The sequence below is a fragment of the Rattus rattus genome, chromosome 8 (genome assembly GCF_011064425.1).
Source record: "Rattus rattus isolate New Zealand chromosome 8, Rrattus_CSIRO_v1, whole genome shotgun sequence".
Taxonomy (NCBI): domain Eukaryota; kingdom Metazoa; phylum Chordata; class Mammalia; order Rodentia; family Muridae; genus Rattus; species Rattus rattus.
Genome location: NC_046161.1, coordinates 38,628,543 through 38,642,844, shown reverse-complemented (window position 1 = coordinate 38,642,844; position 14,302 = coordinate 38,628,543). Strand labels below are relative to the sequence as shown.

Sequence of the window (14,302 nt, the reverse complement as noted above, 5' to 3'; positions counted from 1 at the left end):
TCCTACTGCTGCTAAACGAAGCCAGGGAAGACCCATGGCTTATTCCTCAACTAGGCAAACTCCTGTGAGACCCGCTCTCTTCACAGCCATTTCCTAAAGTGGGCTCCATAAAAAGGAGTCTGACCCCCTTGGCTAAGGTTCCATGACTTAAGTCTGAAATATACAGAGCCATATGGGTTAGGTTGAATCCTGCAGCCCAAAGCCACAATTTCTCTGAGCTATTTCCTGCTTCTGGTGTAGGGCAGGTCATTTTCTTTACCTCAGTGGGGGTTCGAACTACAAGGTCAGGGACTGAAACTATTCTCCTGTTCTCAGATCCCAGTAGGCAGCTTTGTCTAGGGTTTGGTGATACTGCTTGGGTTCAGGAAGATGTCTCAGGGCCAGATCCTAGCAAGTGTCTATCTCCTGGCTTAATTGAGACCTGAAAAGGCAGGGGCTCTGAGTTTGGGGAAAGCTTTCGTGGGCTTCTAGCCCACGGTATCCTTTGCAGAGGAGAGTCGGTTTACCCTTCCCCCATCAGCGGTAGGAAACTATTTCCTTGTAGGAATTAGACCCCCACAGGTCAAATGTTCTGTGCTCTTTCAAGCCCCAGGAAATCTGGCCTGAACCAGCCTTATTCTAGAAGCCCACACACTTCCTTCTATTGCTTATAGCTCTGTTTCGGGTGCTAGTTTTATGTATCCATTGAGGTAAGAGGGGACGGACGAGGGACCACGTGTGCAGCGCCGAGCTCTGAACATGATGTTTGTTTCTGAGGCTGATGGTCAGTGGAGCGGGTCCCCCAGGGGCAGGGAACATTTTGCTAGGCTTGGATTAACTTGTGTTGCTTTGCCCCACCCCAGCACTATATTAACTTAAAGTGACATCCTGGAGAGTGTGTGTGTGTGTGTGTGTGTGTGTTGGGGGGGTGGCTGAAGGGAAGAGAGGATGGATGGAGGGTTCTGGACATCAGTTGAGAAGTGGAGCTGGAAAGTCATGACAAGGACGGCTGCCAGGTCCCTCCCTGCCCAGGCGAGTCTTCGAGTGATGGAGAAATTAGCACTACGGTGATTCTGATAATCATGCCCAAATCCTCTGCTCTTCCTCCTTGGTAACTAGGTCTTGTTCTGGTCATGGGGACTCTCACTTTGTTTCTTCTGAGTGCCTTTTGCACAGGCTGAAACCCTCAGGAAGTTTGGTTTCCTTGGAGTGGTTGAGCCTGGCTGGGGTAGGCCAGGTAAGGATAGGCCCTAGGGTGTCAGGTTGTCAATATGGACAAGTAAGACAGGAGAGGTGCCGTCCAGTGAGGCTGAGTCAACAGAATGAGAAGGCAGGGAACAGGAGAGGAACGTCCGCTTTTTTTTTTTTTTTTTTTTTTTTTTTGGTTTTTTTTTTCGGAGCTGGGGGCCCAACCCAGGGCCTTGCGCTTCCTAGGCAAGCGCTGTACCACTGAGCAAAATCCCCAACCCCGAACGTCCGCTTTTTGTCCTGGAGTTCTTGGGCCCTCTCTGCCATCCTCCACTTGTTCAAGTCCAGAGTCCCACCCGAGAGGAGGATCACATGACCCTGGCTTATATAATCTCCCTGTCACTGAACAGCTGGGACCCAAGGCTTCAGAACATGAGTCAGCAACCCCAGCGGCAGCCGGGACCCAGAGATTCACATTCTATCACTTCTAGAAACAGTTCCCCACCCCGAGCAGAGAGGAAGGGCGCATAAGATCCTGTGTGTCAGACAGAACAGCCTCAGCCAGACCTGGTGCCTCAGTCCCTGCCTCCGTGTGGAAGAGGCAGGTTCCTAGCCTGCTGACTATGCTCGGAAGGGCCCTGGGCCAACCCGTGGCTCTTCTTGGGGAGAGGAGGTGAGGCCTGGGAGGGGCAAGTGCAAGGCCTGAGGCCAGCAGGCAGTGTGCCAGGGCTGGCCGGGGAGCAGCTGGGGGGGTGGATCACAGGAGGATTAGGAAGGATTGTAGGGTTAAAACACGGGCCTGGCAGTGCTCAGTGGGAACAGCTTGTCCTTCCATAGGCCCCAGGAACAGAAGAGGTGGGGCGGATGGGGGGGGCTGACTGGGTTGGTGCTCTCTGGCTCTAGGCTCTCTGTGGGCTGAGCCACCTGCAATGCTCAGTGGGACAGTGACAATCCTTGGTGGTTGCTGGCTCACCACCCTGCATTTTCAGTGACAGTGGAGTCTCAGGGGGAGACCCTCAGAGACCCGGGGCTGGGTTGTATCCTCACTCACTGGCATGTTGGTGGTGCCTCCATTACTCATGCTCAGTGGAGCCTGTGAAGCGAGCTCTAAGCTCAGGTTGGCCGTTACTGTTTTATTGGCTGGAGATGACTCCACCTCCGTGGCTTGGTTTGGGCCTCGTGGCAACGCTGTGAGGTGGGCAGGGCAGGTGCCATCGTTCACGTTTATAGAGTAGGAAATCCGTCTGAGCTGATAGGTATCCAAAGTTAAAGGGTCAGACCGTGCCTCTCAGAGAGAGGTCACGGGCAGCCTCTCTCAGCCCCAGATGACCTCTCCCTTCCCTACCGCTGGAGGAGGCACAAGCACCCAGGCCTGCCTCCTATTGTAATCATATAAACATGGATTTCCTGAAGTGAACTGAAGGCAGGACTGGCTTGCACTTCTCTTGTGTCCTAAAGCCAGGAGCAAAGATGGCGGACCTTTACTGAGCACCTACTATGCGTCAGGCTCTTTCACAGTAATTTATGACGCAGAAACTATGAGCTCCTTTCATTTTACAGAAGAGCAAACAGACTTAGGAGTGAAGGAAACCTCCAGAGAAAGCCACACTTCTCAGTGCATGAGCGGTACAGAGAGTGCAGAGCTAGAAAACAGAGTACCGAGAGAAGAAGCCACGCTGTTTTTTTTTTTGAAAGAAGCTATCCTGGGAGAACAGAGCTTACTGAGAAGCTTGTGACGGGGCAGGTTTCAAGGTACCAAAAAAGTTGCTCTCACTTCCTTAGGATACAATCAGCCCCAGGAAGTGAGCATCAAGAGGGCTGAGGTTAGGTGACGGTCTTAGGGTGGTGAGACCACAGAGCTCGCTCCTGATTGGTGGTATTGTACTGAGCAGAGCTCAGGATGAAATCCTAGCTTGGCTTTAGGGCACTCTTGACCACCTAACAGTGCTGTGCCTTGCTAGGTGGGAGGGATGCGAGTTCCGGTGACTGAGTTTGCTTGAGGTTCTTTCTGAAAACAACTCTTTTTGGCCCTGGGCTGGGGTAGGGCCAGGTGTCCAAGGAGAAAGGATGGGAAAGGGGACAGCAGGAAGAGTCATAAATAGTAGGCTGTGAGGAAGATGACAGATAAGAGCAGATCCAGTGGGAGTCTGGAGTGTATGTTGCCTTTGGCCCAGAAGGCTTCAGCCTTGGCTTAGACAACCTGAAAGGCTTCTAACAGGGCCAATTTTAAGGCACTGTCCTGGGAGCATTGGCTTCAGAGGGCCGAACTCTTAAGCCCATAGGTGATTCTACTGCAGACCGCCTGCGGACCCCACAGACGAGCATGCCTATATGAGGAGAGTTCCTTTCTTCTGAGCAAAGGAAGAAGTCAGCAGAGGCTCCCTCCACCAAGAGGAGCCTTTCCCTTGCCCATCACCTCCGTGAACAACACTGGACATGTTCCAAATGGACCCTACAGCGTCCCAGGCTTGTAGCCAACCCTGACGGCTAGAGTCTGAATGTCCTGTGAGACATAGTTTTTGTATCTTCCATGGTACTTCCCAGGTGGCCCAGCAAAGCCAAAACACTTTAAGTAATACAATCAAAGCTGTCCCAAGGCCCTTCGTCATGACAGGCTTTAGCCTATGATCCAGCTATAGTCCCTAGTCCCGAACAAGCTCTCTAAAGCACTATCTCTTGCTGTGGCATACATAGCTGTCCATTACAAAGGACATATGCTCTATAAGGAGGGGTACATAAAGAAACAGACAACACAGCACTCTTACCACATGCTTGCCTACCCGTGCGTTCTGCTGCCCATCAATCCACCACCCCCACCCCCACCCCTACCCCCATCCCAATCTATTCACCCATCCATCCATCCATCCATCCATCCATGCAATCAGCAGGTCAGCTGAGCTCTGAGTTGCCAGAGGCACACGGGAGGGAGGTAGAGATACGATCATTTTAAATCTCGGAGCGCTCGCCACCTATTGGACACACCAATAACTACAGGAGAGGAGGAAAGAAGTCACTGCCCGAAGGGAGGCGTGTTCAGGGATTAGATGTGAGGGAGACCATGCCAGCCCTTGGTTAATCTCCAGCAGAGCCTCTCCCCTTATTCCAGTCCAGGCAGGCTGGAGCACCGAGGTATTAGATCATCCCTATCTCTAGACAAAAGACTCTACGCTATTTTCTCCAAAGATACAACCCTACTATCCGGATACCCTGACTCAAAGCCTGCTGGCATCAGGGGAAGAGCCTTGCTACTACTAATATCTCACGCCTGGACAGGAAGAGAATCATCCAGAGCAGGGATGGGGGTGGGAGGATGTCTCTCTTCACACAGGAAACATGCTAATCACTTCTGTGACATCCAGCCCTGGCTGGACCAGAGCCCACAGAGCACAGAATGAGAAGAACAAAGTAGAGGGGTGTCTGGACATTCTAGAGCATCTTTGGACCATTCCCAAGCGTGTAGGTCTTTGAAGCATGGGACAGCCCTTCCCCATGGCTCTGTGTCCCTATGGGGCCACCAAGTCATGCTTGATCATCATGGAGGACCTCCACTGCTTGTCCACCACCAATCACCAGTCAGATTGGGAGTTCTGTTCCTAACTTGGCTCTTTTTAACACTGTCTTCCCAGCCCCTCACCGGATCCCCAAGAGTAAACTCACCATGGTGTCTCGCCCCGGAGAACTGGAGCGGCTGGGCCCAGAAGCCTGGCCCTTGTTCTTCTCCCACAGTGTGTAGCGGCCACTTGGTCGGTAGGTGGGACTGAGGACTTCGGGGACTCGGGAGGGAGGGGCTTGTGTGAGCACCTGTGGTGCACTGCCCTTGCGGCCATAGTTCTCCAGATAGTCTGTTAGGTACTCAGAACGGCTGGCTGCTTGGTAGAGGCCCTGCAGGGCACAGAGCTCCTTACGTGTGCGGGCCAGCATGGGGCTGCGACCCAGGTTTCCGGGGTCTATCCTAAAGCCATCTGAGGCCCGGTAGCCATCTGAAGTCCTGTAGCTATCTGAGGTCCGGAGGCTGGAGAAATCCCGGGCCAGGTCTGATTGGCTGTTCGATTTCTTCTGGCTCAGGGTCACGCCCTGGTCTCTGGCATTCATGGGCAGGTAGCTGAGGGAGTTGCTGGTCACTCCATAAGAAAATCCACTGCCTCCGTTGAGTCCACTGCCTGAGGGCCTTTCATTGCCACGGGTCTGGCTCTCAGACCGTTTACTACCCCCAGTGATGTCAGATCTCAGCAGGGGGCGGCCCCTGTCACAGTCCAGGATGGAGGAGGGGCCGTAGGTGCGGGGCCGTGGGAGGAAGCTGGTGGGGGAGACCGGCTTGAAACCAAGTTTTTCCTTCTCCAGGAAGGAGGCGGCCAGGTTGGCCCCATAGGAAGAAGGGGTGTAGGTGCCATAGCCCGATTTGGCATAAGGGGCATCTGTGTAGCGGGACGATTCTGTATAGCGCTTCAGGGTGGAGGAGAGCTGGGACATCCTTCAGGGTGGTACTCAGTGGGTACTGGGAGCCTCATGGGCTGAAAGACAAGGAAAGCAGCTGTCAAAGGGCCCTGCAAGGTAGCAGGCCCACTCTGTGATTGTTTTTTATGCCAGGTGGGCCAGGACCTTAGGCTCAACAGGGGCCACTTGGGGCCTGTCTATAACAGGCTGGCCAGCTTCAGAGAAACAAGCATGCAAACAGGTCTGTACATGGGCTTGGTGTACCTATCCGTGTACCCACAAGAAAAAAAATTAGCCAAAGGCCCAGCCTCTCCTGTTTCCCAGCCCTCTGTGTCAGAGTCTCCAACTGAATCCCATGTGGGTCTTTTCGTAAGTCTTGGCAGGAACTTTAGAGTTGGCAAGGGCTGGGGGGTAGGGGAGAGGAATCCCACCACCCTCAGTGCATAGACTGGGGGATAGTGAGCATTTCTGAGTTATAAACGCTCCCCTACCTTTGGCAAGCAATACTACCTTCAGGTATAAAAGACTCCCCCTTCCCCGCGGAGATGTCTGGAAGACTGAAGAAAAAGACGTCTCAGGAAAGAAAGGAAGTGGAGGTGGGAGGTGGGAGGGATCGTCTGGCAGAGGGGGCTGGACCTTGGACTCCAGTCCTCCCTTGTATTATTCTTGGACACAGGTACCTGCTGCTCTTTCACAAAGGGGACCACACCAGGGACAGGTAGAACCTATCTATTCTCTTCTGGGGTTTGGCCTTGTCTTCTAAGTGGAGCTTAGGAACCTACAGCCTCCTAGGTTTCGGTACTAATGTAGGTGACAAACTGATCCTGGAGTTACTTGACTTGTGTGAGTGGCGCCCCCTAGAGTCAAGATCCTGTACTGCAGACATTCCCAGACTTCAGATTTTTGTAGATTAATCACGGAAAGTGTGGAGGTTGAACAGCTCTAGAGGCCATGTATTTTTAAACCCATTGTACAGATACGAGCAGTGATGCTTGCTTGCCCAAGTTCACATGCTATAGAGAGTCAGGATTAGAACCCAGGACATGGCCCAGCAGCCTTTCTCACCAGCCCTGCTTTTACCTTATCTGGAGACTCCTAGAACCCCTCCACCATGTGGCAAGAGGGGAGAAGGTGCTTTGGAGAAAGAGGCTTGGAGGACCAGGCTCCTTTCTTCAGGGACCCTTAAATAGAGGGCAGGCCTCAGGGTGGTGGTGGGGGAAGCGAACACACACGCACACACCCGACACACATATGAAAGTCAGAGGATAACCGGTAGGAGTCAGCTTCTCTTTCCACCATGCATGTTGTTTGGGGGTTTGTCTGTTGGTCGTCAGGTTTGGTGGCAAGGGCCTTTACTTGCTGAGCTATCTCACTGGCCCCAGGGCTGGTTTTGACTCCCCCTGTGTCAGACTCGTGGAGCAAAGTTACACTAGTCGTCAAACCTCTTCAAGCCCCGACTTCCTCCCGTGTAAAAGAGCATAATAACGATCAGGATTCCTATCTTGCAGGGTTGCTTCAAGGACCGAGAGATAATAACACGGGAAAGCACTTACCAATGACTGGCTATTATCTTCTCCCCTAGCTAGCCCAGCCAGGCAGCCCAGCTCCTCCCTTTGTAAGCTATAATAATGGCAGGGCTGGCCATCCCCTGGCCTGGCCGGCTCAACCTCAGCCCAGGCGCCAGGCTCCCCCTGCCACCCCCAGTGAGTTAAGTGGGTAGTGGGTAGACATCTAGCCATTCAGCAGACACTGGCTCAAGCAGCCCACGGCTTGTCCAGGCCAGCAGCCACACTCACTAGGGCAGGGAGGAGTTGGTGCCAAGCCCCAAATGCCGAGAGCTTGGCAGAAGGTTGTAGAAACTCAAGCCACTGAAGGCTGGGGATAGAGGCAGAGGTGGAAGGTGAGGAGGTGGCCACGGAACAGAGTTCCTTAACTGTGCCAGAGACCTCTGGTAATTTTCAGTCTTGGTTGTCACCAGAAAGACTGTCCATCTGATTGTCTTCCTTGCCTGGCTCAGGAGACCCCAACACCCTGTGCGTGGACACTTTCTTGTCCACTACACTCCCTCCTCCCATGGAACTTCCAGTCTGCTCTGGGAGATGGTAACTGGGTGAGAGTCTGAAGTACTGATAAGGGGAAATCACTGGGGTGTATGTGGTGGGGGGGACAGAGGCCTAGGGGTGGGGGCAGGGGACCTGTCCAGTTCTGTTCCATGTTGGAGAACTCCATCAATAATGCAAAGTCAAAGAGACTCCAGGCTTTGGGAGCTGGGCTCTGGGACACCCCACAGCCAATCAGATTGGCCCCCACCCTCCCTGTATGAGCTCATGGCTCCGCCCCACAGCTCTCTCTCTCCCTTCTCCCAGACTGAGGCTCCAAGCGAATTGGTATGCTGTGGGCACTGCCTCAAGCCTGTGACCTCTCTTAGCCCGGAGTATGACGCACAAGTGCTCAGGCCAAACAAGATACAGCCATAGGGACAGACAGCGCTGGCATTTTTAAGACCTGAACCTGAAGCCCCATCTTCTAGCTCATAGAACCCTGGGGAGAGCTCCCCAATCCCAGCTCTCTTGTCTGCTCCAATCTGGCAGGCAACCACCAGTTGCTCTAAAACAGTCCCCTGGAAACTGTCAGTTCTAATGCCTACCTCACAGCTCCCAGGGTAGGAGAGGGTTTCTTTCTGGAGCCAGAACCTTGCACACATCTCTCCCCTCTACTAAGCAATACTTTTGTTGGACAAAAGTTCCAGCACCTCACAGGTGAGAAGACAGTTTACTACATTAGTATTTCTTGGCTTTACCTGGTCCTGCTGTCCCTGGAGGCTACTGAATGCACCATGGGCGGGAGCTTCAGTTGGGGAATCTGCCTATGGCCTTGCTGCGCAAGACGGGGACAGGAAGGGCAGCACTCTCATGGCTTTGAGTCTCCCTGTTGCCACAGGAACGCCTGGGACTGAATGGCTCTTTCATGGGGCAGTGGGAGGCCAGCCTATTGGCTGGGATTCCCCACACTCCTCCCTGTCCAGTGTGGGGCCCCTGCTGCCTGGCTTCTCTCATTGTTTTTCCAGAACTGGCAAGTTCAGGCATGTGGCTGCTGGCTGCACCTCCCCGGGTGCCTGCCACCTTGGACAACGGTGGCGGTGGCGGTGGCGGTGGTGGTGGTAGTTCCTACTCTTGCCTTTTTTTTTTTTAAACAGAGATGTTGATGTCTCCCTTCTCTCTGAGAGTCTCCATTGCTTTGCAAAGTTTCCCCACAGAAACCGGCATGGTGGCATCATTTTGCACAGATGCACTTGGCTTCCTCTGGGGACAGCGGAGCCATGCAGCTATGGCTCCCAGCCAACTGGTCCCACACACCTACAGACCAGGCATAGAACTCGCTGAGGACCTTGAACGCAGCTTTTGACTTTGTCTGCCAGACAGCCTCATCCTGTATGTACTTGGTCCTCCCTAGCCTTCCTGGCAGTGTCCTTAAGTGTAGAGGTCCTGAAAATCTCAAGGCAGACGAAAGCTTGAACTTTTTCAGATGCATACATTCTCAGGCTTAAGAAACATAATTGCAAAGGCTATATTGTTTGCATTAAATGAAAACGAAAAAAAAATCCGTATTTTTAAATGTATAAGAAATTTAAATAGTGCCTTGTTTTGCTTTTGTTTTTGTTTTTTTGGACGAGTCTAGGCTGACCTCAAAGTCTCTGTCTTGTCTCATATCCCAAGAGCTGGGATTGTTAAGTATGAGCCCCTAAGAGTGAAACTTAAGTAAAGTTTTATTGTCCATATTTCAGATCTTAACATTTCAAGGTGCACCGACTAGGGCTCTAGCACACTAACTCAGTTCCCCCAGCAGCTTTAAGCGGTCATGCTATCAATGCGTCTACTTGTGGGTAAGGAAACAGTTCCTTTTTTTTTTTTTTGAGCTGGGGACTGAACCCAGGGCCTTGCAGCTTGCTAGGCAAGCGCTCTACCACTGGAGCCAAATCCCCCAACCCGAATCAGTTCTTTCTGCAAGTCATGTGGACCCTCTCCCGCTGTCAGGCTGCTGCAGTTGTCTGTGCTGGGTGGGAACTGAGCTCTGTCCACTGCAGCTACCCTGAAGCCATCCATCCCCTGTCCTGAAAGCAGGGCCATGGGCCTGTGAAGTCAAAGGAGGACCCCTCCAGGATGCCCACGCCTATTTATCCCGCTAGGAGAGAAGGCTCCTTGCGGGAACAGCCCCTGGATTTTCCACTGTAAGTGAATGAAAGCGAAGCCTGGTGTAACCTGAGCTGCAGCACAATACTGATCGAGGGAGAGATGGTGAGCGAGAGAGGCCTCTATTTCATCCTCTCTGCCAAGCCCTGTGTGTCCCCTGGTACTGGCATCTACCCCAGCACAGGCTTCTGGGCCCCAGCCTGGTGGCAGACATATCCCTGAGCCTCCTTCCCACGGCTGCGGTTTAGCCCACTCCCCAAAGTACCCACACTAGGTGAGTCAGGGGTTGAAATGAACCCTGTTCCCTTGAGGCAGCCAACCACCTGGCATCAAGTCACTGTCATCAGTCACTGTCATTTCCTGTAGCTCACGTGAAGGGCTCCCTAACCTGCCCAGCTGGAGGAGGGACTTAAGCCTCAAGAATCCCAGACACTCCTGGCCCTGGAGGCAGAGGACTGGTGATACACCACCTCTTAGCAGATTCGTGCCCCTTTCTGTCCCGATGGGCTCATCTTTCTGAGGCACAGGCCTAGCCACATCTGTGGCTTTGTCACTGCCCTCACTTACGTCCTCTACCCCACAAGACACTTCATGGACACACCCAAAACACCACTAAGTCCCTTTCTTCCTACCCAGATGTTCAGGGCAGGTCAGCAGGGAGTCCCAGTCAGTCTCACTAGGTGCTCGGGAACCTCCGCAGTAGTGACCTCAGAGCTTCCCAAAGCTGCCTGCTAATTGTATCAGAATGTGCTGACTGAGGACTAAGAGGGGTGAGGGGGGATAGACACCCTGTCACACCTATGACCCTTCCTTCTTGCTGCTTGGATCCCTTGCTAGACTCTCTGGCCACAAGTGTCCACCCTGACAGAGTGGAGAAAATGGCAAGAGCTGTACATTTACATTATACCATCGGCTCCTCTCAGGCCTCTTGATCCCTGAGCCTGACCCTCTGACCTGTTGCTAGCACCGCTCTCTATCAGATGCTTGCAGCAACCCACCTACTTTTATCACGGAATCCTCTCGCTTTTGGGAGGGGAGGTCCTGTAAAGGAATTTGTGCAGGTCTCCATTTCTCTTGCACTTTGGAGGTGCCCAGAACTTGGGGAGGGGATGGGAGTTGAAGAGGTAAGGTGAAGAGATCAGAGATGAGAGAGATCAGGACAAGTATCCTGGCTTGTGGAGAAGCGGGTGGGCCTAGGGGGGGATCACACAGGGTGTTTTTCGATTTGGGGTTGGGATGGATAGATATCTCTAAAATTCCAAGAAAAGGCAAAGAAATAGGCTTCCTAGAAGCAGAAGGTATCTTGTGATTTCCTTCCTCACCCCCTTTGCTCAAGTACCCCTCCTAGTGCTCCCTGCTCTGGAGAGAGTCTCACCCCCCACCTTTAGGGCTTCAGTTGTCCTCTGTCCCCATATCTTGAGGAGCATTTGGGTTTGGTTACAACGCTCACCAAGTCCAGCGGGCAGCCTCTCAAACGCTCTCCCGAACTCAATGAGGCTTTACTTAGCCATACTTGAAGCTCAGACACCAAAGAGAGGGCTACTGACCTGTGTCCGGGGGCACTGGATGGGATCTGGGGGCTTCTTTCCTCGCCGGGAAAAGACGGCTGTTGTAGAGTCTAGAAGCTGGAGTCTGACTGGGGCCGGGTAATCCGGAGCTCAGGTTACGCTAGCTAGATATATATAGTATCTTATCTGACCTCGCCGAGATGGCAACTCACTTGCATTCCAGGCCCCAGGAGAATTAAAGGGGCAGTGACAAGCCCACCTTCCACCCGATGCCTAGTGGCTGGGTGGAAGCAGAGGATGAGCCAGAATCCTGGGAGGGAATACTTGGAAATAACAGGAAGGACCAGGGGGTCAGAGCAGAGGGCTGGGGATGAGTCTGAGTCCCAGACATGGAGAAGGTGGGTTCTCTAGTGCTGTCTGTCACAAGTTGAGCGAACAGGAAGAGGGCACACTGCTAACCCAGCTGCTGGAGTTTTAAGATAGGGAGGACCTAGCTCCTCTCTGGACATGGGCAGAGAAGAGTGGCTGGGACCAGCCCTTGGTTTTCAGTCCACTACTTCTAGGTCTAGGCCTGAATTCTTATTCTTTCCCTTCTTGGATCTAAGATAACTTCTGAGGATACTTTTAAGTCTCTGAATCTTAGCTATGTAGTTTGTAAAACTGAATCATAGAGCTAGTATGGTGGCACATGCCTTTTATCCCCAGCACTTGGGAGACAGAAGCAGGCAGATCTCTGAGTTCAAGGACAGCCTGGTCTACAAAGCAGACAGCCAGGGCAACACAATGAAACTCTGTCTCAAAACCAAACCAAACCAAACCAAACCAAAGGAAACCAAAGGAAACCAAAAAAACCCAACCAAACAAATACACACAAAGGAGAAACTCAAAGGAACAAATAAACAAAAACCATGAATAAGGTGTGATTACATCTCACAAGGATAAGGATAAAACAATAGTTTTAAGCTTCCTCAAACAGAGCCAGGGTTCATTAACGCCAGGGTTATTGGCCATGTCCACTCATCTATTCATTACTAATGGCAGTTGTAGCAGACAACCCTTACTAGAAGATAAAGGCTTTGGGCTACCCCTCGGGATTGCGACACCAGACACCAGCCCTGTGGTTTTCTGAACTAGTCCACATCCCCCCAATGGAAAAGTCAGACAGATTTTGCCACTTTCCCAAGGCGACAGGCCACACTCCTTTCCCCTTTGCTTAGAAAAAAAAAAAAAAAAAAAAATCAAGTGTGGCTTCTCTGGGCTGTCAGGAGAATGCTTGGCTTTAGAGGGGCAGTTCCAGTCTACCTGTTGGAGGGCTCAGGCTTCCGGGGTATCAAGGGCAGGCTGGCCAGGGTCATGAGAGGAGGGCCTCTCTGGCCTCGGTGCACCTGCCTGCTCCCAAGATGATTTCTTCTGTTTCTTGATGGCTCTCCCTGGAGACTGGAAGGCCCCGGGGCTGGTGCCTCCACCCTGTCTCAGCACACGGTACTGACTCAGACTGGGTCCTGGTGATGCACTTTAGAGGACGCCCTCATTCCAATCCTCATTCCAGAGCAGCATGCATCTACAGCATCAAAGAGTAGGGGACACCCCCACCCCAGCTCTTCCACCAGTTCTCCATGCCTTTTGTTTTGTGGTAGGGAAGCCCTACTAGGATCTTCAACTCTATTCTCAAAAGTTCTGGGGTTAAGAGCTAGGAGCTCTCTCTCTCTCCTCAGAAGAGCTAGAAGCAGTTGACCAGGACTCCCCTTGGCAAGTTGCATTTCAGAGAATATTGCATGGCTGTTTTTGCTTTGGGATTGGTGAGAATTTCAAAGTTGCCTCTTTCTGATTTGGGATTGGTGGAAAAATTTTCCCTTCCGCTTAACTGCTGGCTTCCCCCTAACCCCCTTCCCCCGCTTTGGAAAACTGACCAAGAGACAGCCCCAGGAGGTTTAACAACAGGGAGGGTGGTAGCTGCCCACACACGTGGGGAGAGGGGATGTCAGGGTCCAGACGTCATTCTCAGGCCACACAACACATAGGGCGGGGAGACCTGTACCCGCGGTTACAGTGTTTCCTCAGAACACACTGATCAGCACACAGATGGCTCTTCCTGGCACTCCGAGCTGTCAGCTGGCAGCCCCTCTCACACACTGGCACCCTCGGCTGGAGTTACCCCCTCCGCACAGCTGGCCCTCGTCCTACATTCCTCATGTCCAGACTGCCCAAGCTGTCTTTGATACCCTACTTTCCGAGTCTCAAAGCTGGTACTGACCCTGGCTTTTCCCTTCCCCGACCTGCGACAGGTGGCACGTACCTGCCTCTTCTCGGAGGATGGACGAGTCGAACCGGGCACAAGCATGGAGCTGCGGATGAGTCCTGGCTGGTACTGGCGCGGCGCAGCGAGCAGTGGCTGACGCAGAGGGCTCCCTGGCCTCGCTCGGTGCCTGCCCGCCTCTCCCCCACCTCCGCCGGGGGGCCAGAAAGGACCTCCCCGGGAAATCGGCGCCACCCAGCGGGCAGCAGCCTCATCGCGCCCGGGCTGGCCAAGCCACACCCCGCGTTTGCGTCACTGATATACGTCACGGCTATTGGCTTGTTCCTATTGTTGCGTCAGTAGAGCCCCGCCCGGCGTGGATCTCCCAGGCAACCGGGTATATACAGAGAACCACGTGGAGCAAAAGCACGCCTGTTTGGAGCCGGTGGCGCAAGGAAAGAAGTGGACTGGAATCTGATAGGTCCTGGCGCTGGAAATACTGAGACAGAGGGTCGCATCACGGGAAAAGGCAGCATATCAGTTTTCAGATTTTAGGGAAGGCTTAATGTTCCTCCACACTTTCCTACCAGGCTGGGAATATTCTATTCCATAGACTCTTATTCTGCCTACCTTTTAATTTTATTTATTTATATTTAAGAATGCATTTATTTAAACGAACAGCCAAGTATATCTCATAGCAATATTTAGAGAGCCCCATCAATCAGGTAAAGAAGATTATGTCCGTTCAACATGATAATATTACTATT

At 52.7% G+C, this 14,302-nt stretch overlaps 1 protein-coding gene across 2 annotated transcripts in view; it reads right to left on the bottom strand.

Moving 5' to 3' along the window:
* The window catches only part of Usp2 (ubiquitin specific peptidase 2), a 28,115-nt gene extending 14,346 nt beyond the window's left edge, over positions 1-13,769 (bottom strand). The window contains exons 1-2 of one of the 2 annotated variants that reach the window (XM_032909984.1): positions 13,596-13,769; positions 4,825-5,678 (exon numbers count right to left, since the gene is read on the bottom strand). In XM_032909984.1, coding sequence (XP_032765875.1) covers positions 4,825-5,637 — 813 coding nt within the window. In that variant the 5' untranslated portion in view covers positions 5,638-5,678; positions 13,596-13,769. Of the gene's footprint in view, positions 1-4,824; positions 5,679-8,401; positions 8,422-13,595 lie in introns of those variants that run through there. The other variant, XM_032909985.1, reaches the window with a different exon arrangement.
* Between the last annotated feature and the right edge of the window lie 533 nt (positions 13,770-14,302).